This window comes from Rhinolophus sinicus, linkage group LG06 (assembly GCF_036562045.2).
Source record: "Rhinolophus sinicus isolate RSC01 linkage group LG06, ASM3656204v1, whole genome shotgun sequence".
Classification (NCBI taxonomy): domain Eukaryota; kingdom Metazoa; phylum Chordata; class Mammalia; order Chiroptera; family Rhinolophidae; genus Rhinolophus; species Rhinolophus sinicus.
The window spans coordinates 123,706,974-123,731,980 of record NC_133756.1 but is presented as its reverse complement, the minus strand read 5'-3'; the positions used below and the strand labels follow the sequence as shown (position 1 = coordinate 123,731,980).

General features: G+C 40.4%; 1 protein-coding gene across 3 annotated transcripts in view; it reads right to left on the bottom strand.

The window, feature by feature from the left end:
* The window catches only part of SYT9 (synaptotagmin 9), a 161,832-nt gene that overhangs the window by 110,742 nt on the left and 26,083 nt on the right, over positions 1-25,007 (bottom strand). For all 3 annotated transcript variants that reach the window (XR_012497500.1, XM_019728135.2, XM_074335933.1), the window contains exon 2: positions 1,641-1,992. Coding sequence is in view for 2 of the 3 variants with exons in the window: in XM_019728135.2 (XP_019583694.2) it covers positions 1,641-1,992 (352 nt within the window). In the remaining variant the exon portion in view is untranslated. The remainder of the gene's footprint in view (positions 1-1,640; positions 1,993-25,007) is intronic.

Sequence of the window (25,007 nt, the reverse complement as noted above, 5' to 3'; positions counted from 1 at the left end):
AAATATTGTGATAATTATGATATGATTACTATCATTCATTAGAATTACGGCAAAGTCCCCAGATCTATAATCTAATAAAAACACAGTATTATCACCCTGTATTGATGGAACCCAAATCAGAAAAATTAACATGCAAAATAAAACCGAATAGGAGATAATTTCAACGGAGACTCCATCGGAAAGGCTCCAATTATTGAAATACTGAGAGGATTTTATTATGGGTCTGCCCCATTGCACAAACTCCATAGCAGCGTCAAAGAGAGCTCCAATAATATTTAAGTGTTAAATCTGAAGAGAAATCCTAGTGATAAAATCTGAGGATTTCTTCTAAATCAAATGGCAAACAACCATCCATTTCCTCACAGAGGAATATTTCAGGTTTAGCAGTTCAATTCAGAATTGGAAATGATGCTAAAATAGGTTTCTGAAAAAATTAAATTATAAACTGTCATATTCCATCCCACTTAAAGTGAATGAGCAGAGCCTCTAGGATAAACTCGATTAACATTAAAAAAGGGTGAAATCTTATTTCTATTTCTAGAGAACAAATAAAAAAGATTTTAAAAAAATGCACCCAAACTGTGCTCATACTTTCCAAATACAGCACAAGCTATTCCTCTGGCTATCGCTCAAGCAAATATTTTCATTTTAAAGAAAGCTGTTTTCCGAGTCTCTTTCCCTAAAATCTCTTATTGAAAGTGAATTTTTATATCCAATGATTCAGAATTGGCTGTTTAACTTCAACGCCACTTTTATGCAACATCTGAGTCTTGGGAGAGGCCAGTCTCCATGATAATGATGCTGATAATAGCAATACTGAAAGCAAAAAGGCAGCTCACATTTTGGAGTACTTACTAGGTACAGGCCTATGCAAAGCACATGACACCCATTTATCATTTCACTCTTAAAACCACCTGTACGTCAGTGCTATCACTATTCCTTTTACAGAAGAGGAAATGGAAACATGCGGAGGTTAAGAAATGTGTCCAGTATCATGCACGTAAGTAAAGCCAGTTCACTGGACCCTAGAGACCTTGTTTTTATCACTGTATTATTTCTCCACTGCTGAAGAGCACAAAGCATCCAGCCACAGAAAGAGAGTGACCTTAGGCCTGGGCACTCTGTACGTCTTGCAAAGGCTGGAGATGGGCAAAGACCTCTAGCCACTCTGTAGAGTGTAAAGAGAGCCTATGAGTGACCGCTAGGCTAGGTCAGCAGCATAGGGAATAAACTCTACAGCACTAGGAGTGGTTAAAAACTCAGGCTCTGGTGTTGACTGAGCCAGGGTTCAAACCCTGATCTGGGTGCTTACCCAGATATATGACTTTGTTACTTAATCTCCGTATGTTTCTTCTGTCAAATGAAAAAGAGAAGAGGATCCATCCCTCACAAAGTTGTGAGCTATAATAAAATAATGCAGATAATGTTCTTAGATAGTACTTGATAGTTAACAATGGTAACTATTATTACGGACAAGGCAGAGACTCAGCAGAGCTCGGGAACCTCACTGGAATACAGGACGCACCAAGTTTCCCCATGTAATGGTCACAGGCTCCTAGGCTACTCAATGCCATTGCTGCCAAGAGAGGGGGCTGGGGTGGTCCTTGCCTTGCAGTCAGAAGGAAGGAAGCATTACTGACCGAGTCGACGAGGTTGGCTCTGTGACTTGGCGCTGCATGCGGACGCCATGGGCACAGTTCACTTGGCCCCCCACCTGGTTGGAGAGGGGAATGTCAGGGGAGGTATGGCTGATCTTCATGGAGGAGTCCGGGCAGGGGCTGGGAGGGTCTAGGAAGCCCTCACTGTTCTCTTGCTCATTGGTCTCTGTGTCCGTGTAGTTCAGAGGCTCCTGGTTGTTGTCTTTGCTACCAGAGAACAGGCCTCTTTCTCGCCACGGAACCCAGCAGAGTTTCCAAGACACGAAGAGAGACACGCCAAAGAGAGCGAGGCCACAGGCAGTGACCACAAGGGTCAGCAGGCTCACGGAGATATCTGCAAAGAAGCAAAGATCGAAGGTCAGTATGATGGCCGCCCCTACCTCTGTGCCCACCCACTGCACAGTGCAGACAGAATGACCCTCTCATCTATTCAGCCCTCAGGAGCCGGCTGCGGAAGGCCAGGCTGGGGATGCTGCTGAGTCACCTGATTCTGAGGCACCAACAATGAGGACCCGGACACAAGTACAGAGGAGGTAACACGCAGGCTGTGTTTAGAAATAAATAGCCTGCCTAATGCTATAGCAAGAGGCAGGGTATCCTCAGGGGGCTGGGAAGGCCCTGCCAGTCATCAGAGATCCAATCTCAAAGCAACACAAATCACTGATACTGTCTGAGCAGGGCGGTTTCACTGTCCCGAAAAATTACTGTCATCTGAGAGAGCTATAATTTGGGAATTGTTTGGGAATAATTAGGGAATTGTTTGAGTAACAACTTTTTAAAGCAAAAGAAACGAGAGTGCTTTTTTCTGTTTTTGATACTAACTTTTAAGGGTTTAAGCAAAATGAAGCTCAAACCCTCTGAAGCCTCAAGAATACCCATGCTCCAGTGGTCAGGATGCCCTAGACCCAGGAATGACTGTCCTAGTTTGGGTCTCCCCAGTAGCAGACTGGAGACAAGTATTCCAGGGCCATGGTTTATTGAGAAGGTAAAGAAAACACAGGTAGGGGAGCAGGGAAGTGGTGTGGGGAAGGAAGCCAGTAAAGGGGGCTTCATCAAGCCAGTTACCATAGTGGGGGACTGAAGGGTAAGCCTGCTGAGGAGGCTCCACACACATAGTCTCCCCACCACAGGGACCAGAGATATGGGCTATTTATAACATCAACTCCTTTCAGTCATTGATTTGTGGGATGCTCTCAAGGGAAACTTCCAACTTGCAGCACGGGTGGCAAAATAAGTTTCAGTGGCCTGAAGAATTACACATTCAAATAAATGCAAGGGCTTGACTTTGGAGGTCAGCAAGCATGCACTCAAGTGGTAAGGGTGAGGGGATACGGCAGGGCAACAACAGCATCTGATGCCTAGCCTCAGCTAGGGTCCATGGCAGTGCAGTTTCCAGAGGCTGTGCTCCTGACTCTCAGAACGAAGCCTTCCAGGCTTCCGTCCCACCCTACAGTAGAGCCAGGGAGGCTGAGGTATCCACCTGCACTCGTTCCTGGCACCATGGTGGCTGTCAGCCCCTTACTTTCACCAATACCCCTACCTGCTCTTACTGTGCTCCACTACATTCAGGAGCTCCAAGGAGTTGCCCCAGGTTACTCCTTTACTGCTTATCATTAATATGTGCATTGCTTCAGCCAAAGTTTTCTGAACATCTATTCATGCCAGGTACTGTGCTAGGCTTTGGAGATACAATGGAGAACATGGCAGATGCATCCCATACCTTCATAGAATTATATTCTAGTGAAGGAGAAAGTTATTAGGAATTAGTTACTTAATAGTCACAATTTCAATTATCCGTAGCACGCCACAATCCATGATATATGAAAATTTATATTTCTGCTGAGGCATGCATGTGAACCCTCCCTGAAAATCAGTTCTACTGAGTCAAGCTGACCACCTATCATCCCTGAGCGTTTCAGTATGACTCTGAGGGTACTTGATCATTCTTATGAAATGATAAAACAGTTTATGAAAAATCACTCTTGACAGAAAGCCAGCTGCAGGGCTAGTGATGGATCTAATGTATCTCCTCTATGACTCCCAATCAAACTTTGTCCTTGTGGTGAAACAATATTATATCTCTGTTTGAAAACAGTGGAGTTCCAGTATCAACATGGATAACCGAGCTCAAATCTTTGCCACTTTTCTCTCCTCAAGTTGCACTGACATGGGATAAGCAAACTATGTAACAATGGAAAACAAGGATGGGTCCATCAGTAAATCAGTAATGTTGAGGAATTGCTGGAATTGTTTTAAAGAAAAAGCCAATCAATGCTGGACATTTAACACAGGCAAATGAAGGGACACCAAGGGAAAAATAAAAAATTAGAAAAACAAAAAAAACAAAACCCAGTTACAAAGAAACAAGGGCAGGGATGGAGAATGGGGATTAGTCAGTGGGGGCAAAGTAAAGGGAACTAAAATCACTGTTCACAGAGCCCCAACACAAGGTAGTGGAGAGCATGGTTTGGCCACTTGGCTCCACCTGATTCTGTCAGCCCAGACAGTAGAGTGGAAAATTTGTTAGTGCAACTATTATAAGTGGTAATGCTGGAGACACAGGGTAGGAGACCCTGTCCCCGTCAATCAGGCTGCCACCGCAAACATCAAGCCCTACTCCTGCCAATGAAATCTAAAAACAAAACGGGCTCCACACCACAGTGAAATCCCTTAATACATTCTGCAATGTACATGGAAGCAAAACTCCTTCCTTACGTGCTGTTCATCACCCCAGCACTGTCCTCACGCACAGACAGGAGAGCATTAGCAAAGCCTAGAGGAAGGGTACACTGGAAGGCAGCAGGGTGTAGAGTGTGGTGTGGTAACTGTGTTGTTTATCCCATTCACTCTTCCCCACCACAGCGCCCCCTGAGGGAGGAGCATATCCCCCATGTTGGTCTTGGCCATGTGACTTGCTCTAGTGAATGAAATATAAGTAGATACGGCTCAGGCCACCTCAAACCACAGGACTCTTGGGCTCCCACCTTCTGCGGTGAGAAGAAGAGGTCTCGTATAAGGGCTGATCTTCCAGCCTGAGTGCCATCATGGGATGTCTGTGGTACAAAGTCCAGAATGAGGAGCAAACTTGAACCTGACCCACAGACTGGGGCAGAGCTGCAGCTGATCTACAGATCCATGAGCAAAACCTAGATAGTTACTGTTTCAAGTCACTAAGATTTTGAAGGTGTTTGCTACCATGGCAAGAAGTTGACTAATATATGTGACCCTATAATTTATTGTCCAAGGCTGGGACACTTTGAAGAGGGAAAAGAGGTGAAATTAATAATCACATGGGCCAAGAGATTTCATCCAGTATTGTCCAGGGTAAACCAGGATATAGGGTCAACCTGGACTTAAGAATCCCACCTGAGCTCTGAACTCTTTGGCTTGGGACAGCATGGCCTCTCAGGTTTTACTTGGCATAGACAACATACTAATAAATGTAAGCCTGGCCCACTATGTTAGAAACCACAGGGCCCTGACCCAGCATAAGCACAATTCCAGCTTGTTAGCTGACTCTCAACTCATGCACCCAAAAAGCAGATTGCTCGTAAGTCTAGTCCTGGGGCATCCATGAGAGCAGGGATCTTGTCTATCTCAGCATTGAATCCCAAGCATCTAGAAGAGTGCCTGGCACATAGCAGGCTTTCAGTAAATGTTTGATGAAGCCCACCTGAGGAGCTCCGTATTTACCATGAATTGTAGTGTGGCCTGTAAACTCCAGGAGGTGTTAGCCACATGCATGGTCATTATAGATTTTTGTGCATAGAGTTATTACAGAAAATTTCTGGCAAATGGCAAGAGTGGCTTTTTCTAATTCACACAAAAGTGCCATGTGGGTTAGCAGTGGGCCAGGAACACCTGCCAAGAGAAACCAACGGTGACCTGCACCGCCACACCAACCACTAAGCGTAATCACCTGGACTTCATTTGTAAACAGCTCAGGGCGCCCTGTACACACTATGCTCGTACTTTTCTCTCATTTTTCAGAAAGACGTGCTGAGAAAACTGCTGTGGAGTTACTAAGGCCATACATAATACCTACCTCAAACCCACGACCTCGGGAAAAGGAGAGGAAGAATCCACTTAGAATCACAAAATAGCTTTATTTAGAAGAACAGAAGTCATTTCTTCTGTTTATTTAGAACAGAAGTTAGGTGGTAGGTACATGGCCATTTGTTTTATTACTGATCTTTACATGTATTCACTATATGTATTCTTTGGCCTACATAGTACATTTCGTAATAAAAATTGAAAAAAAAGTGACATCAAAAAATTATTCTAAAGATTTTTCCAAAAAATAGGAAAATGTAATTGGTCCTTTTGTCCAAGGCTCAAGAAAATAACCAGATGGTGATTCAGGGATAAAAGAAAACAAATAGTAACCCAGGTGTGGTCCAGATAGGGGAGGTGTTGCTACTTGGGGGTGCCTGTGCATGAGATGGTACGCAGAGCTGCCATGGAGGGCATCCTCCCAGAGAAGAAATGGAGTGGAAAGCCCTGCACCATCCTGATCGTCCGTACCCGCTCCTACCGGCTATTAGCCCTAGCCATAGGATATGATATACTGCAGCAGCATCTGGGGACACCAGACACCACACACAGTGACACCTCTAGATCCAGCAGACATCCCAGCTGGACACCTATAATTCTAAGGGATCCCTGCAAGCCTAAAGACTTATTTTGAAATGGCAGATATTATTGCCCAATGAGTGAAAAGCCTGAGCACCCATACACTGCATATGGACAGAGGAACAGTAAATTGTGCAGGGCCAGAGAACACAAACTGACAACCAAAGAAAAGTCAGGAGACAAATGGGACAAATCAGCAACGTAAAAGAGGCTAACCAAGCTGAGCCATCAGAATAAATGGCTTTTGACATAAAACAAATTAACACAAGAGGGCAATTAATTCATATACTCAGTGAGATCTTTAAAAGAGTGGCTAACAGTGAGAAGTATGGCTACAGCAGTAACCACAAGTAGAGACCGCTGAGATCCCACCTGATCCAAGGAAAGGAGATTGTAGCCCTAGAATTCCACAGCCAGCCACATCATCACAAGAGGAAAGGCAAGGCATTTTCAGCAGTCAGCGACTCAGAAAATATACTATTCATGTACTCTCTCGCTCCTGAATAAAACCTAAGGAAATTCTCCAAACAAACAAATAAAAATTTATGTCAGAATAGAGAATCCAAGAAGAGAAGAGCATACTATACAAGATGTATACTTACATACTATGTATCACAAGAATTAGTGATAAGCAAAGACAAGAGTAAAAAAGTGTATTAAATCTAAATAATTGCTGGTTATGAGATTATGAAGTTTGATGTAAACTGTTAAGTAAAAAACACTTTAAAAGAGCAAAGGAATGACTACTATGCACTTAAATTCCAACAATATCAAGAAAACATGGGAGACCAAAGAAGGAAGTAAGAACAAATTAAATGTCCTATATTGTTAGCAGGAGGAGAATACAGATACTTCATCTTGATGTTAATAATGAAATACAGTTGCAAATATGTATAACAAATATTTAAGGGGGAATGTGATTCATAAAGGTACATTTGCATATATATTTATATCCTCTCCTTCCTGAGACCCACACCCCCAATCAAGTGATATGAAATAAATAAAAAATATTAAGCCCATAATCACAAAGAGAACATAGGATGATCAGCAAACAGGATTTTAATTTTTTTCCCCCTGGAATACAGTATGTGGATGGAGGAGGCATGGTAGAGGACGCCACAGTACTCCCCACCACCACCACAAAAAAAAAAAGAATAAAAAGAAAATGCAGATGAAGCTACATCTGAGGGGCAGGCAACCTGACCGGCTGAACTCAGACAGGCTCATCACACAGTCATTTCCAGCATGGTAGTGGCTAAGATTGAGATGTCAGGCTGAAAACGTGGGCATGGATTGAAAATCACCAAAATATTGTCCAATCTGTCTAGGCAGAAACCAAGGCAACTAGTGCGAGAATTAGTGCCTAAGAGTAGAATTCTTTATATTGCAAAAAATGGAACCCTTTTACAATCCCCTTAAAGTCAATCTTGTATGTTACAATCTCACTCCCAGATACATAGCCTCATAGTCAGCTTTTCTATTGCTTATTAAATATGGCTAAGCTGCAAAGAGTCACCAGCCATGTAAGGCAATCTTACAGCAACCAAGATCACTGTATGGGAGCAAAAATAGATGTTTCCAGAGAAAACAGGAAAAATCAAGAGCGTAAATAAAAACTTTAAAAACATTTTATTCACAAGAAGATTCCAGAAGGTATTCAATGCATAAAACATGAGTGGACTACTAATAAATGGAATGGAGAACAAGACAATGTTCTTTGAAGTAGTAAAATAACATGATTGCTAAAACAAATAAAAAATTTAATAAAGTCAAGGAACATTTACCCGAATGTGGACCAAAGATTCAGGGAATTTAAGCAAAAGATATGAGATCCAGAGTATGCATCCAGGAGTTCTAATTAAATTTTCCAGAAGGTTAGGATAGATTAAATGAAGGTAAAAATCATCAAAGAAAAAGAAATTTTTTAATTCTCTAGAATTGAAGGAAAGTTGATAGGGCTCCATTGAGCACCTATAATAAAATAAACCTATCTTAGACTCATTATTGTGAAATTTCAAAGCATTAAAAATTAGAGAAAAATCACAAAAGCTTAAGAGACAAAAATAATATGAATGCAAAGAAATCAGAACCATACTGGCATCAGAGTTCTCATAAAAACACTGGATAATGGAACAGTGCCTACAAACTCCTAAGGAAAAATTATGTTTGCCTTAGAATTCTGTACCCAAACATACCATTAATGAAGTGTGAAGGCTGACAATGCCATTATCAGACCTACGAGAAGTCAGAAAGATTACTTTCCATACACCTATCATAGGAAGTTACTTTAAGGTGAATTTATGAGATTAAAATGAGACGGACGAAAACACAGTGCACAGGAAAACCCGCACTCCACTCAGAAGACCAGTGAAGTCCCAGTGCAAGAGCTGAGCAGCAGGCCTAGAGGGGGCCAGTGCAGCCTGGAGCAGGAAGACTGGGCTCTTGGAAGGAGTTCTCCACAGATAAAGGATTTGGAAAAAAACACAAATGACACGATAGAAAGTTTAGTTTTTAATGACATCATTCATTGTCTTCAAAGAGCATTTAAAAAAAAGAGGGAAAGAGAAATTCGGAATTCCAGGAGGAAAAATTTTTGAGAAAAAGGGAAATAATCATAGTTTACCTTTTGGTTCTGTATTAAATACAATTTTAAATTCATTATCACATCAACGCTATTGATTCTCAACTTTTAGAATCAAGAAATAGACAAAGAATGGAAGGCTTAAGTATGGCTATAGAACAGAATATAAATGTTTTCAACTTTGACAATTTAAAATTAGTAGAAAACATGTCAGAAATTAAGAGGTAGAAAGAGGAAATATAGAAGCTGAACACTGGCTTCCAAAATGAAGGAACAAGAGATACTGTCTATTGTTGATACATAATATTGTTGACAGGTAATATGTATACATTAATGTTTTCATGCAAAAAGTATTTATCTTTACATTGAAAACCCTGCAGAGCTAGAACAAGCCATTTCTGTTGGGATGAAATTAGAAGGCACTTTCACTTCTACGTCAAGTTTTTATAAAGAACAAGTATTATTGAGAAAAAAATGAAAAACATTTCGTAAGCTACTGTAGTATCTGAAGTATATACAGTTTACTACATTCTGGTGAGCTTGGGTCCCTAACCCCAAAACATCTCTGAAAACAGTCCTTATTTAATCCTACTCCTTGGTTTATAAGGAACAAATGAATGGCAGTCACGATAACCTCAGTCTCCCTGCACGGTTTTCCTTCCAAGGCAAACCTGTAAAAGACATCCATCCTTGTCCAGCCATCTTTGTTCGACTTTTAGATTCATGAATAAAATATCAGGAGATTGACATAGGCTATCAACTTTTTACTTTGTAAATATCAATGTTAAAACATACCTCTCATTTACTATCACATTCATTTATACAAGGAAGGATGTTTTAACACCAAAAACAAACAGCATTCCCTTAAAAAACTGTACCGAGCTTTATGTATAAAACCATTACACTGTCTTTATTTTGTCAATTAGCTTCAGACACACAAAAACCTTTTTAATGGATAAACAAGGCACCGCACATTGGGAGCCACTGTCGCACATTGGGAGCCACTGTCGTAGTCCCTCCCACCTCAGTGCTGCCCCATCTCTATTACTTACAGCAACAAATACAGCTCACAGCAAAACAGGGAAATGGATGACAGTTTTGATATCCACTTCCAGCCTTCCTATCCTTAGCTCTCCTTTCATCTGCCCTCCCAACCTCTCATTGTCTCAGAGAACTAGAATTTTCCAAGGGATTATGTTGGAACCTAAAGATTTTGTGTCTGTGTGTTGTCCTCTCCTGGCCACAAACTGACGGTGAGGACACAGGAGGACTGCAATACGGTGTTTCCAGGGCCGGGCAGACAAAGGAAACTTGGAATCACAATTAAGGCCAAAAAGATCAGAACTGGAAAAGTGCTGAGCATTGAGACTGAGGAAGAGTAGGACATAAACAGATGAGGAAACTCATGATCAGAAGCTGAGGTGACGGGAACTGGTTTAAAAGACAGATACAAAATGAAGTAAGACAAGTGGCTTGAGTTCAGGGACATGTTCATTTACATATGACTGACCTTTTTGCAAAAGGATTTGAAGGAGCTTTAACAACTATACAGCACAGTAGGATAAAATAAACTTTGTGGGGAAATCAGGACAAAAGAAAAAAAAAAGTGAAATGAAGATGAAATCAGGGGTAAGATAAATAGCCAAAATGCATACATGAGGTTTGGAAAAATTGCCAGAGGTGGCAATGGAATTGGCTCCCAACATTCCACCTGATATAGCATCTAAAACACTACACAATTAAGAAACATTTATCAGATAAGGAAAATCTGAATTAGAAATGTAATGATATTGGAGATTATTATTAATGACTTTCAGATATGTTAATTGTATGGTGGTTATGTTGTATAGCTACAAATGAAAACACTCAAATGATATGTTTACAATTTGCTTCAAATTATAAATGAAACAAGTTTGATTATGGAGTAATAATTGTTGAAACTGAGTATTTGGAGTTTATTATACTATTTTCTCTGCATTTGACTATGTTTGACAATTTCCTAATAAAAAATAAAAACAAAATATGTTTTGGTCAGGGAAAAATGTTGATCCCTGAGTTCAATCTTGGACAGTCTTATCTAATAGGTCTTAGATGAGGACCCTTAATCTCCATTTTTAACAAACATCTCAGATCTCAAATTAATCTAATACAGATGGTCTGTAAATAACACTGCGTAAAACCGATCAAGTAAGTGTATTTATATCATGGTTCAGAACACAAGATGCTTTCCTAATACTAAAACAATTGTGTCTTGGGAGCCTAATAAAGACAACACCAGAAATTTAGTTAAAACCATCAGGTGACGGAGACCATGAGGATATCACACGGTACCTTGTTAGGGAAAGCAATAATGTAATTAGATAGAGGAAACAGGCAAGACAAGACAGCTCTGATGATGAGATGTTAGGTGTTTCAGGGAACTGAACCAACGTGGAAACACTGAATTAGAACCAACCTTAGGAATCATCCAGAACAGTCCATGTCAGAATTCTCTCATCAACAATCCCTTCCATGTGACCATGAGGACTTCATTTGAATTTTATTTTCTATCTTTTTTTAAACTTAACACAATGAACATGTATTACATTTCAATTAAAAAAGATGGTAAAATTGCTGCATTAAAAAAATCATAGCATTCTGGAGTTATCCAATGAAGGGGAACTTAGCTCCATAACACACCTCAATAGCCCAGAGAGCATCTTCTGAATGGTGACCCTGAGGTATCTTGGATAAGAAGCATGTAATAGATTTTAGGCTAAAATTAGATGCTTTGGTGTTTAAAAGATTGAACTTAAATTGTCTGGGAAATGCAATCTTGCAGAGGCCTGGCTCTTTCATTACACTGTAGGCACCACAGCCCAGCAGTTAGGAATATGGGTTCCAGAGTCACACAGTCAAGGTCTGCAGCCTGACATCCGCTGTGCAACTGAAGACAAATATCTCTGTATTTGTTTTATTCATAGTAACAATGGGATAATAATAGCATTTATCTCTTGAGGTTGTAGCAAGTGCTTAGAAAGGTACTGGTGCTCAGTAAATACAAGTTCTTGTGTTTTGGTTTTTCATGAGGTGTCTCAGGATTCAGCCACTCCATGTCCAGACTTATTCTTACTGCCACAAAGTGGTCTCTGTGGTTAGTAAATAATGAGGCCTTCTGAAGTTTTATGAAGTAGGCTGGCCATGAGCAAACATCAGGTGCCTAATAGGTGCTTGTTGAGCTGAATTACTAAGGACAAGAGAAGCAGCTAAGATCTTTGCTAAGGACGAAACCAGGGGTACAAAATAAATAAAACTAGACCTTGCCCTCAAGGAACCACTAGTCAAGAGAATTTCAGTAATGCTATTCACAATTCAGAGTGCTTCTCGAGTTCAGATGTGGGGGAATACATAATCTGGGGTTCGGAGAAGGCTTCCCATAAAAGAGGAGTGAGCCAAGCTACTTATAACCACTTCTCTTACACAAAGACCAAACCCAGGTCATTTGGCCACATGGTCAAAAGATTTCACCAGGAGAAAGGGAAGGCCAGGGCATAAGGCGTAACTTACTCAACTGTACATGGGCGTCCCAAGAAAGAGCTCACCTGTTCTAAGGGCTCTGGGACCACCTTTGCCACCAGTCATGTTTTGTGACCTTGGGTAAGTCACTGCCTCTCTGTGGTCTTCCTCATCTGTCATAAGGGCCTGGACATAGCTCTCACATTCTGTGGTTCCTGTGAAATTGCAAATGACCTTGAGTTCACAGCAATGTCTGTATCTAGGACTAAAGCCATTATAATAATTCCTGTCAATGACCACAAGTCAATGGGTGCTATCCAACTGAAGGCTACATTTTAGAACCATTCCTGCTTTTCATTCTTGCAGCAGACAGGAGGCCCTCTTAGCACTGGCTCTTGGTGCAAACTGTACAGATTAAGGAACATTAACTTGGGCCTGCAGGGGCCAGACCATCATTAAGGCACTGAGCCAGGTAAACAGAACATTCTATTGCCTTAACTCTAAGAAGCCACAGACTAGTAAAATGAATTAGAACACAGAAATTGGAAAATGAATCAATTGCATTTTCCCGCAATTGACATAAAGGGAGGGGAATATTTAATAGGACTGTGTCTCTGGCCCTCAGATCCTTTCCTCAGAGGGCTGCCCAGATGATTCTGCCTGTGTGAACTAAGCAGCTGGCCTAAATCAGCCATGGGAGAACACTCTCTGTTGCACTTATTTGCAAAGTGCAGCCTCATCAGTGTGACCAGTTCCTCTTCACACTGGCATCGGCCACTCTGCCATGAGCAGATGGGGCAGGGGCTGCAGAGGTTACACACAGTGGCCGGAACTACAAACACTAAGAACTGGGTTTTAGCCCTTGTGTCCATAATCCCTGACCTCCCAATCCTGCTGCACCTGAGTTCCTGCTGTCTGCATAACAGGAAGGCTCGGGAATTAGCATCAGGTTTGCTGTTGGGTTTCCACTCTCTTTGTCCTCAATCTCTCCAGAAATTATTTAATTGGAAAACAATGCACTTAAAAAATACTTTAATACCCACTGTAGCATCTCCGGAAGTGCTTGTGAAATCTACAATGGTTTCTGTATCACGGGGTTCTGGCCTGTACAAAGTATAGGGAAACTCTCAGATGTGCTGGGATTCTTGCAAAATAATAGAAAATCTGATGTGCAGGGTTATAGACACTGGGGGACTTCCTGCCTGAAAAGAACACCATGAAACAAAACTCAAGAACATATGGGGGCTGGGCACGGGCCAAAGAGGACAGCAATGCTCCTTGGTGTGTCTGAGGGAAATGGGAGCCCTGACCCACCCAGCAGTGCTGTGAAGAGCTGGGGGTGACGTGGGGGGTTAGCAGTTGGAGACCTGGTGTACAGCTCTATTACCTCCTATGAGACTCTGGGCTGCCCACAACCTCTCTTGAGCCCTTTCTCACCTCTAAAATGGAGGGAGAAATTCCTCCTTGCCTGGCTCTTTTGAAAATCAGTTGTACTTGCATATGCATAAAAGCCTGCCACAGTGCTTTCATGGCATTGCTTGAAATTCTTTTGAAGCCTGGCAGTGCTGCATTGGCCCAGTAATTCACACCTCCCACAGGACCCCTTTCCAAATTTTGTCAGTCCTAGTCATTTCCTAGTCCGGATCTGATCTTGCTTTGATCCAATTAGTGTTTAAACCTCTCATCTACCCTGTGGAACAAGATCAAAAGATTGCTTGACAAACACCCTTTGTGAACTAGTATTTAGAAAACTCTCATAAAATAATGTATAATGTTAGGGTGGGACTGATTCTTTCCATTCCTAGCTCCCCTAAGGAGTGACTTTTCCCTAAGTGCTTCTGGTCACTTTTCCTACCTCTTCTCCGTTCAGAGGGGAAGTGTGTTGCTTGATTAGAAAGCTCAGGGCAGTCCTACCTCACCCTTTTACTTGACATCTGTCCACCCACATGGGGCATGGCGCAACACTGGGAAGTCTGTTACTGCTCTGGGCCCCCGAAGTAGATAGACTTTCTCTCTTGGTTCTTCCTCGGACATAGCTGGCCACTTGCAGGCAGGGCGTTGACCCTTAAACGTATGGCCTGGCTGAGAGCAGTCCTGTGCACGTGATTTCAGCTGGCTGTGCCTATTCAGGTATGGCTCCCACGCTGATATTAGCACAAAGGGAGCTACATGGAGGGAAATTTTTTTCATAGCACATTAGTTGGGTGAGAGACAGGATATATGAGGAAATGACCCAGAATGTCTAGGTAGAGACTTGTTTTAAAACACATGTGAGACACTCTTTAAGGTCTCTCAATAACTCTGGGAAGAAGAACCTGAGATCCTGGTGAAACTTGGTGAGCTGTTGGGGGAAACAGGCCAATGAATTTTATGTATTTTCAGGCCATTGAGGTTCTAGGTACTTCAGTTGTTAGCATTCTATGATTCTAAAACAAGATTTTCTCAAAAACTTAAAATCCCATACTCAAATAACTCAGCAATTGTGTGTGACACCCTTTATAAAAGTCAAAGACCTTCTTCCAACATCTGATTAACCTTGAAACTATGTCCTAAACATTTGCATACTGGATGCATACTAAGTCTCCTAGTAGAGAACTATGTGTTGTGCACCTTCCATTCAGTACCACAAATCTACTCTCCTTCCCTCTCTACCCTGCTTGGAGCCGTGAAGGCTGACCGGTGTGAACTATATCAAGGGGCTCCCTTGTCTTTGGCTTCTTGAGTTCAGCCAATAGGGGATATTACAGGGTGAGAGAGGAGTGAGGTTACAGTATTTATTCCCCCAGCTTTCTTCCTGCTAGGTCACCATGTTGCATGTGTCCCTCTACTGAAAATCGTAGCTCCTTTACTGGGTTCTTTCAGGCCTATGGGTGGCAACTGCTCCCTACTGTTACTAGCCCTGGAGTACTGCACTGTACCTTGCTGGTTTCCCTGAATCCTGACCATGCCTTTATAAAACGTTCCTGTATTAAGCTCTCCTCAAATTACCTAGTTTGATCATGTTGTCTGTTTGCACCGGGATCCAGATGGATTTGCTATAGAATGAGTTGTTTTCTATTCTGAGTCCTACCTCTTATCACCTGAATAACCTCAGGGAACTGAAACTCATATCTGGGCCTGAGTTTCCTAATATATAAAATGAAATGGGATGAGACAGAAGGCCCCTTCCAGATTGCATATTCTTGAATCGAGAGTAATTTTATGTCTAAGATATCTTCTACAACTTAGCATGATGTCTGGTACACAGGAGGCACTCAATGTTTGATGAATGATAAAATTCTAAGCTATGTATCATTTACTTTCATATTCACTAATAAATGTGCTTCAGGAAAAGGAACTACCAAAGAAGCCGTGTGTTTAAGTATAAGGATTTAAGAGTGAGCATTAAGGTTACCTTTTCCTCATGGTTAAAAATGATAGAATATTTCATGCTTCTCTGAACATTTAAGACTCCACACAGACAGTGCAGTATACTGGAAGTAATATGGGCTCTGGAGATAGGCTTTATTTATTAAATTAACTTCACAACACGACGAATTGAGCTGCCTTTATGGAGATATTATGTAATTGAGGGTAAAGTGACCTATTCAGAGTGTGCCAGAGAAACTACATTTTCAGGAGACACTCTTATAGCCAGATGATGTCTCCAGATAGTCTTGTTTTATGGCCAACACTAATCCTAGAAATACCTCCCCTGAGAAACAGTTCCAAGACACAAGGCTGCGTAAAGTCAGCACAGAGAGCTGACTCCTGGCTCAAACTCTTTCCTACCTTTTTTTTTTTTTCCCCTCTCTCTTCTGTCTGGCTTAAACCCTGGTCTATGACTAACAAGTCAGATTCTTCCAACATACAACCTCTTACCAGCTTGGACTTCTATACCTGAAACCCTAATGTACCCCCAAATCATGGGTCTTCCTGTGCTAAAAGCACAATCAGGCTTAGATTATTGGTAATGGATGAAAAGCATGGGTTCTTGTATCTTTGTATTTAACTGCCAATTTTCTACAAATTATGTTTTTAAGTCAACTTACTTTCAGTAAATATTTAATGCTGCTGAAATGAGGATGGTTTCTTTTAATTTGCTTACTTTCGTCAGTAGTTACGCATAGAAACTGGCATATACTCATCATTATAATGATTAATAATACTAGTATATGTCCAAGAAGTGTAGTAATTGTTTTAAAAGCATTGACTATAAAGAAAAAATACTTTGGATTTCAGTACAAAGTACTCTTAACTCTAACTGGAAGACAAAAGGAACACTAATTCTTCTCAAATGTTCTCCTTAGACCTGCCCTCTCAAGTCACAGAAATTCTGCCTGACAGGCTGTGAACAGAGCTATAGCTATGAGCAGGCACTGATGCTTTTTCCTAAGACATTTCTACAATCCTCGCTTGTCTTTAAACTGAGCAGGGTTTTTTTTCGTTTGTTTTGTTTTTACTTTTTTAAAAATTGTGGCAAAAATCTACATAACATAAACGTTACCATTTTTACCATTTTTAAGTGTGCAGTTCAGTGGCATTACATACACTTGTACTGAACACTTTCATCATCCCATAATGAAATTCAATACCCACTAAACAATATCCCCATTCCCTTCTCCCTCCCCCACCACGCCAGTCCTGGTAACCATTGCTCTATTTTTTGTCTCTATGATAAACCAAGTTTGCTTCATTTTAATGAAAGCCGGTCACTAGATAGGCTCTTTAACTCTCAAAAGTGCATGGGGGAGAAGTGACGATGGGATCACAGCCAAAGGGCACAGGCAGGCTGCTTATGTGAATGCTGAAAAAGAGGAGCGTCTGGGGCACAGGTCACATAATGCTTTGAAGACTGAGGAGGGAAAAGGGGCTACTATAAGTGTTTTACTAACGTTGTCAGAGCCCCTGACCCTGATGGAAATGCATTCTCCTGAGGCTGCACAGGGCTGCTCTCACTTTGGGGGGTTCTCATCAGCATCCTGCATCACTAGGGGCCCAAGCAGCATTGCCAGAAGACTGTCTACACATCTGGGCTTGAGATAGGAAGTGTTTCCCTAAAGAGCAAGAGTGTGGGCACTGGAATCAGGAGGAATGAAGACTCCAAACAGCAACCGCAGAGAGGGCAGGTTTCCCACATTTAAAGGGCGAGAAGAAATGCAGGCTGGCTGGATCACTAGTGGTAGATCAGGCAGGGACTACAACAGGCAGAAATTAGGCATCCAAGGCAAGGAGAACAGGAGCAGGGCCTGTTCTCAGAGGAGAGAAAGAGCAAGAACAGCAAGTATGGAGTAAAGAGAAGACAAAAGCATTAGGCTCCGCTGAATGATGGCAAAGCTAAAGGAAGAGGCCCATTTTATGTGGGATATTATTATCCACTGTATCCCCCATGAGGGACTCATAGGAAACCACAGGAAGTGGAGTGAAGGGGACCTTCCTATCCCTTGACAGATTAAAGGCTAATGACCCAGCAGGCCTAGGTATAAGATGCTAAAGCAGCCTCATCTGGGCTCATGAGTGGGTGATATTCAGGGAGGTATTTGGGTTACACAGTAATAAATGAAACAAATAAAATATATTAAAACTACTGGAAAGGATGAGACATTGCTATCACGAAAACAAGAGAACTATTAAGCGAGGGAAAGACTGATGAAGAGTTAGAATTTTAATAAACGTGTAAAACTCCACAGCTTTACTCAATACCAATAGTAAGCATTACATAGTCCTTTTCAAATTGTTCTGCGAAAGTACCCCTAACAGAGTACCACCCTCCTGAGTCTGTGGTTCTTATAGGCTTTCCCAGGGCCCTAATAGTCACATACTTATCCCCACTGTTGTGACTCTGGGAGTCTATGTCAGAAGACGCTGGCATAATCCTGCAAAATCAAGTCTAGGGAGCTTTTTTTGCCATTTGCTATGATGTCATGATGCTTCTTTCTACTGTGACCATATAGCCTGCTATATGTCACTTGGAAACATGGGACATCAAAGCTTATACAATTCCACTTCCATAAGATAACTTATAAAATATATAACAAGGAAATACAATGGAAGCATAAGGTGTTTGATTGTCTTTGTAACATACATACTGTCTTGGGAATGTCTGGATGGTTTGCTGGTTTATAATTTGTTAGAAACTAGAAGGAAGCCCCTATCTCATTGTCCGAAAATGAGAAAGAAACAGTTTCAATTAGATGTCATCACTATTTCTCAAGTTAGGTATAAAATATAGATGTGGATTATCTGAAGGGGAAGCAGCAATGACCAGGTAATGAGTAAGGATCCTGACCTTCTGCTAACATAGAGAATAATTCAATTTCTGCCCAGATATTTGAAGAATTAAGTATAGAGACCACGACCACCAGTGAACTGAGAAACCAATGTGGATAATCATATCCAATTATTACTTAATGTCACCTTGAAAGAAGTGGACTTTGCTAAAAACCCCTTCTGACGAGTGTTGGTCACTGAGTTCTGAACCTTACATTCATGAACTTGTAAAGAGAACCACTAATTTAATGACATTGAAAGGAGAGAGAAGCCCATCTGATCTTTAGTTTCAAAATTTCCCTAAAATAGGGTCTAGGGATAGCTTATGTTATAGGACTGAATGTTTGTGTCCCATCCCCCCAAATTCGTATGTTATATCCTAACACCCAATGTGATGGCATTAGGAGGCCTTTGGGAGGTGATTAGCTCCTGAGCATAGAGCCCTCATAAATGAGATTAGTTCCCTTATAAAAGAGGCCCAAGAGAGCGCCCTCATTCTTTCCATCATGTGAGAACACAGAGAGAAGACACCTTCTATGAGGAAGTAGGCCATCGCCATATACCAAATCTGCCTGTACCTTGAACTGGAAATTCCCAGTCTCCAGAACTGTGAAAAATAAATTTCTGTTGTTTATAAGCCACCCAGTCTATGGTAGTTTGCTATAGCAGCCCAAATGGACTAAGACAGCTTGGTCTCTTGGGGAGGGGCAAATATAACTCAATGGCCTGAGTAAACTCATGAGTTCTTTTTGTTTCTCACTCCATAGTTAGATGAGGAGAAGGGTATGGAAAATGACAGTGAAAGGGTCATGTAAAAGGAAAAAAGAATGAGATATGAGAGGAGGGAACAAAATATTCATCCATACTGAAGTATTGTGAGGTGATTGTCTTCCAAGACACTAAATATAGAGCCAAGAGACAAAAAGCAGTAGAGAAGCTAGGAAACACAGAGGATTAATCTAGGAAACCAACCCCCACTCCCAGAAAGTCTCATAAAAATAAAATAACATTTCCCAGAATGAAAGACATAAAGTTTCTGATTAAATGTCCCAGGAAATGATGAGCAAGATGAATGAAAAAGGGTGTGCATCCAGACACACTGCTATAAAATTTCAAAATCCCAAGAATAGAGAGAACACCATAAAAGATCTAGAAGCAAGCTGCCTTCGGACTTCTTTTAAACAATTCTATAATGCCAGAAGATCATGGAACAGAACCTTTACAATTTCAAGAGAAAATTATTTTCATTATAGCACACATGCTCAGCTAAATCATCCATAAAAAAATGAAGGCAAAATAAAAGCATTTTTAGAAATGCAGGACTCAATATTTATATCCTATGTCAGTCTTCTGAAAAATTTACTTGAGGATGTACTCCAGCTAAATGGAAAAAATAAAGGAATTCAAGAAAGAGAAAAGTAATATATTTATTAGGAAAACTAATAAACAGTGGGCCTAATATTCAAGGGTAAGTGATATGGAATGCCAGGACACCAGCTTTGTGTAAGTTAGAATACTTCTAGATGCAACTAGGAACTCCTGGGAAGAATACTGTCAAGTAGAAAGTGGATTCCCACTATCAAATGAATGATCAAGAAAATGGGTATATTTAATAATATAGTGAAGCAATGTGCTTCTTTTTATTTACAAAATATCCTAAATATTTTATGATAGAAAACATTATTGAACAATCTAAGAAACACAAAATGCCACTAAAAAGTAACAGTCAAATATCAAGCCAATTAAAATATGACAAGATTTTGAACAACAGAAGACTTAGGATACAAGGAACTGAACCTTCAAGTGGCACCAGATTAACAACATAAAACTGTGTTTCATTTTCTGAAGGAAAGAAAATCATACTTCATGGCTCAATAGTTACTAATTTATACAAAATCGCAATATCGTATCAGCAATGTAAGAGCTACACCTTTGAGTGCCTAACAAGTGCCAACGCTGTGATATCCCTATATGCTAACTCATTGATCATTATGAAAACCCTATGATTATCACAATTTAACAGGTGAGGAAACCTAAGCACAGAAAAGTAAAGTAACATCCTTAAGTCGACTCTTAAGCACTGTACTCTAACATTAGAAGCTGATAACACTCTTAGCTAACGTGTTTGATGCGAGTTAATTGAAAAATTCAGTTATACAATAGGTAAAATTACCTGCCCCCTTAAATCTTCAATATTTTAACATAAACACTGCCTTTTAACTTAAAATATTAATTCACCAATCCTTTGATACAGGGTAAATTTCTTTTCTTTGAATATGAGTTCTTTAATTATAGTTTCGTGTTGCCTTTCTTACATCAGAAATACCCATGATGCAGTTTGTGTTTAACTCGAATGTGTTTAAAGCAGAATAAAAAGTTAAAGATATTTGTGAAGCAATCTGAGAGAAGAATGCTTCTAGATTTTTACCATTGTTTTCAATCTTTCCTAGTTGCTCCTCTACTTTGTAATTCTGCACCATTTAAAAAAATAACTTGCCTTTATTGAGTCTTAGCATTCAATTCAGTTTTCATAGAAACAATTCTCTTTTAGTGTTCATACTTCATCAGTAAATGCCATATTTAATTAAATTACACAATAATAAGTACAACCAGAACAAACAACTTTGGGAATAAAAATAACTGCTTCTTAGTAAGCATTCAGCTTAACTTATGGTAGTAGAAATAAATGGTAACAACAGTGAACAGCCTGCTATCTGTGAGAACTCAGCCTATTATGGTATTTACTGAAATGTTTTCTAGAAGAAATGGGAAGCCCTGATCATTCCAGCCAGTTAGAGAACTGGAAGTTGGTTAAGAAAGTTTCAAATGCACCATAAAACACAGTTTGTTGGTATGTAATGTTTAGAATTAACAGGTAGACAAAATATGACTTAATAAATGTAATACAGAATGTAAAAATTTCACCATCACAGTATAATAATAGCATAAGAGCCAACCAATAGCCTCATTTTACAAAGCAGAGCATCCAGATATAATGTCTAAGATTGAGACAATAGGAAATAGAAATTTAAAGTAATTATTTAGAGTCTAAATATGTAACCAATAAAGGAATCCAAAATACTGTAACACATATAAATTGGGAATGGGAAAGTGCCTCATCTTTTTTATGTCTAGTCTAAAGGTGGTAACTAAAACACTGAAGTATTATACAAGACTATTATTTATAACATGGAGGTAATTACCAGAAATCTACAACTAGAAAAGATGAAAATGGTTCCCTCTGTGTGTGGACCTACTAGTAACAAAGCTTTTCTTTTTTTCTTTCTTTTTTTTCAGTATTTAGTGTGATTTTTTTAACACTGTGTATATATTACTTGGATAATTATTAATATTTGTAAATAAAATATGAAGATGTTGAATATAATATAAATTTTTTTAAATGTTTTAAATTAGGAAGCTGAAACATTCCCAATTTTGACTAAAGAGGATCTTGAAGGGCCTGCAAGGGGCCTTGTGTCAACTGAAACTGATGCCAAAAGCATGAAAAAGCACCTGGGAAGGTTTCTGCTCCCAGAAGCTTCCCACGGTGCTGCCTATGGCCTGCTCTGGAGTCGGGGATCCAGATGGCGGCCCAAGACATCCCTGGTTCTGCGCCTGCGCAAGTGCCCTGGGAGGTGCGAACAGTACCAACTGTTATCAGGCACTGCTGTCATCCAGCACGTGAAGCCCAGGGTGCCTAGCCTGCCATCTGTCAACCTGCCTGCCTCTGTGAACGCACACCTAGATACCTACCTGGCCAAATGGTATTTCATAGAAGCCCTAGGTTGTGCTTCCCTTTTTTGCCCTGAACCAGATCCATGGAATCAATTGAACACATACAAGATCTGACAATTAAGTTTGCGAACTCATCCTAGAAAAAGTGCTACATACCTCATTGCTGAAATCATTATGGTCACCTTCAAAGTACTCCCCTTGGGAAGCTATGCACTGATGCCAGCACGTAGTCCACCCTTCAAAGCAATTTTGCAACTCTTTTTCTGGAATGGTCATCAGAGCTGTCATTGTATTACCCTTGATGTCCTGAATGTCATCAAAATGTCTTCCTTTCAAGATTTCTTTTATCATTGGGTACATAAAGAAGTCATTGGAGGCCACATCAGGTGAGTAGCAAGGGTGTTCCACTGCAGTCATTTGTTTACTGACTAAAAACTCCCTCCCAGACAGTGCCGTGTGAGCTGGTGCGTTGTCGTGTGCAAGAGCCATGAATTGTTGGCAGAAAGTTCAAGTCGTCTAACTTTTTCATGCAGCCTTTTCAGCACTTCCAAATAATAAACTTGATTAGCTGTTTGTCCAGTTGGAACAAATTCATAATGAATAATCCCTCTGATAACAAAAAAAGTTAGCAACATCGTTTTGTCTCTTGATTTGGACTGACGGAACATTTTTGGTTGTGGAAAACTGGCTGACTTCCATTGTGTGCTTTGAAGCTTTGTTTCAGGGTCGTATTGGTACACCCATGTTTCATCACCAGTGAAAACATGGCCCAAAGTATCGTCTTGCCTCCCCAAATGGTCTTGGCAAACTTTGACTCTCCTTTGCTTTTTTGTTCATCAGTGAGCTCCTGTGGGACCATTTTTGCACACACCTTTCTCAGGCCAAGATTTTCAGTTAAGTTTTTCCTGTTTGTCTATCAATGTTTACTTGGTCTGCTGTGCTTCTCACAGTCAGTCGATGATTTTGATGCACAATTCAATGAATTTTTGCAATGTTTTCATCAGTTCTGCTGGTTACGGCTGCCCTGACCTCTCTGCATCAGTGACGCGTTCTCTCCCCTCAGGAAAACATTTAATCCATTTGAACACTGCTGTTTTCTTCATGGCATTATCCCCATAAACTTGGACTAACATGTCCCTGATTTCACTTCCACTCTTGCCAAGTTTAACAAGAAATTTAATGCTTGTTCGTTGCTCTAATTCAAGCTGAGACATTCTCATGATGGCACACAAAAACACGCAACAACAATAATGAACGCTACTCAGCAAGACGGTGCCACACGTCGACCCTATGAGACACTGATATACCAAGGTTATGAAACTTTACCAAGCTGTTTGCACAGTGCTGCTACTGTAAGCACAAGGTGGCAAATTCGCGAACTTAATTGTCATGTCTTGTATATCCCCGTGACTTAGGGGCATGTGTGAACCTGGATTCCTGCTGAGCTAGTAAGGCATTTGTGCCCTAAGTGAGGGCAGCTTTAATAGGTCTTGATCTAAGTACTAGGAGTTGCAGCAGGGGGGGGTTCTAACCGGGGCTAGATCTCTCCTCCTGCTCATGTCTGTCTATCTACCTACCCTATCACATGCACTTGGCTTGAAGAGAAAAAAATGGAAGGATGGCATCAATGCTATGAAATGGGTCCAGGGTCTCCCTCCAGCCTAAAGACTGCTTGAATTCATTTTATGTTTTCTAAAACATCAAAAAAGTTGCTTTTTCCATTTTATTAATGTATTATCTTATTACAATATTAGGAGAGATGCTTCCTTACTCCAATTATGAGTCAGTGGACACCATATGAATTTTAACTTGAGGAAGTATTTGAGAGCCTGTAGAAGATCTTTTATGACTGAAATAGCAGCCAAGTTTCTGGGTTATATACCCAATATCCACAAAAGAAAAAAACAATTAACAACTTAAAGTGATTTTGTGTTTATATTTGTTCAGCAAGCAAAGTTTTGTTTAAGTAAGTCCCTGTGCCATAATTACAAAGGTCAGTATAGAAAATATTGATAGAGCTCAGCTCCCTACAGTGGAAATTCAAACACACTTCAGGACATGCTCTTGGGGAGAAGAATAAAATTATTTAACAATTTACTGATAACATAACAGTGAGAAAACAGGAAGAAAGAATTTGATCGTGCGTTGGAGGCATATTTCTAACTCCCTAACTATCCAAAAATTCTATCAAAGAAACATCTCACAGCACTGTTAGTTTTAATATGAATTTACGTAAAGGTGTGGCTCAAATCCTAATATCTTTGCATATGGCAGACAGCTTCAAAGTTCTAGCTCCAAAATGTACAAACTGCAAATAAATTCTACATCTAGATTTGAGCAAAGGACTCCAAAAATCTACTCTAGTGGCCACTGCCAGGCTGCCATCAGATTTGAATTACAAAGTGACTGCCTTTTTATAGTACAAGTGTACAATAGAAGAGTAAGAAACAATAACATGACAATTGGATTCAGAAGGGTTTTTTGACTGGAGAGTGTCAAAGTATCAACACGTTTGCTGAATCAGTAGGAGGCAACACAAGAGAGGTACCTTCACATGTCAGAGTATCTGTTGGTGCAAAACGCAGAGCAGGCAAAAAGCATGAGTCATAAATAGTTTCCCAGACATGACTGGGGAAACCTGTTCAATTGGATCTGAC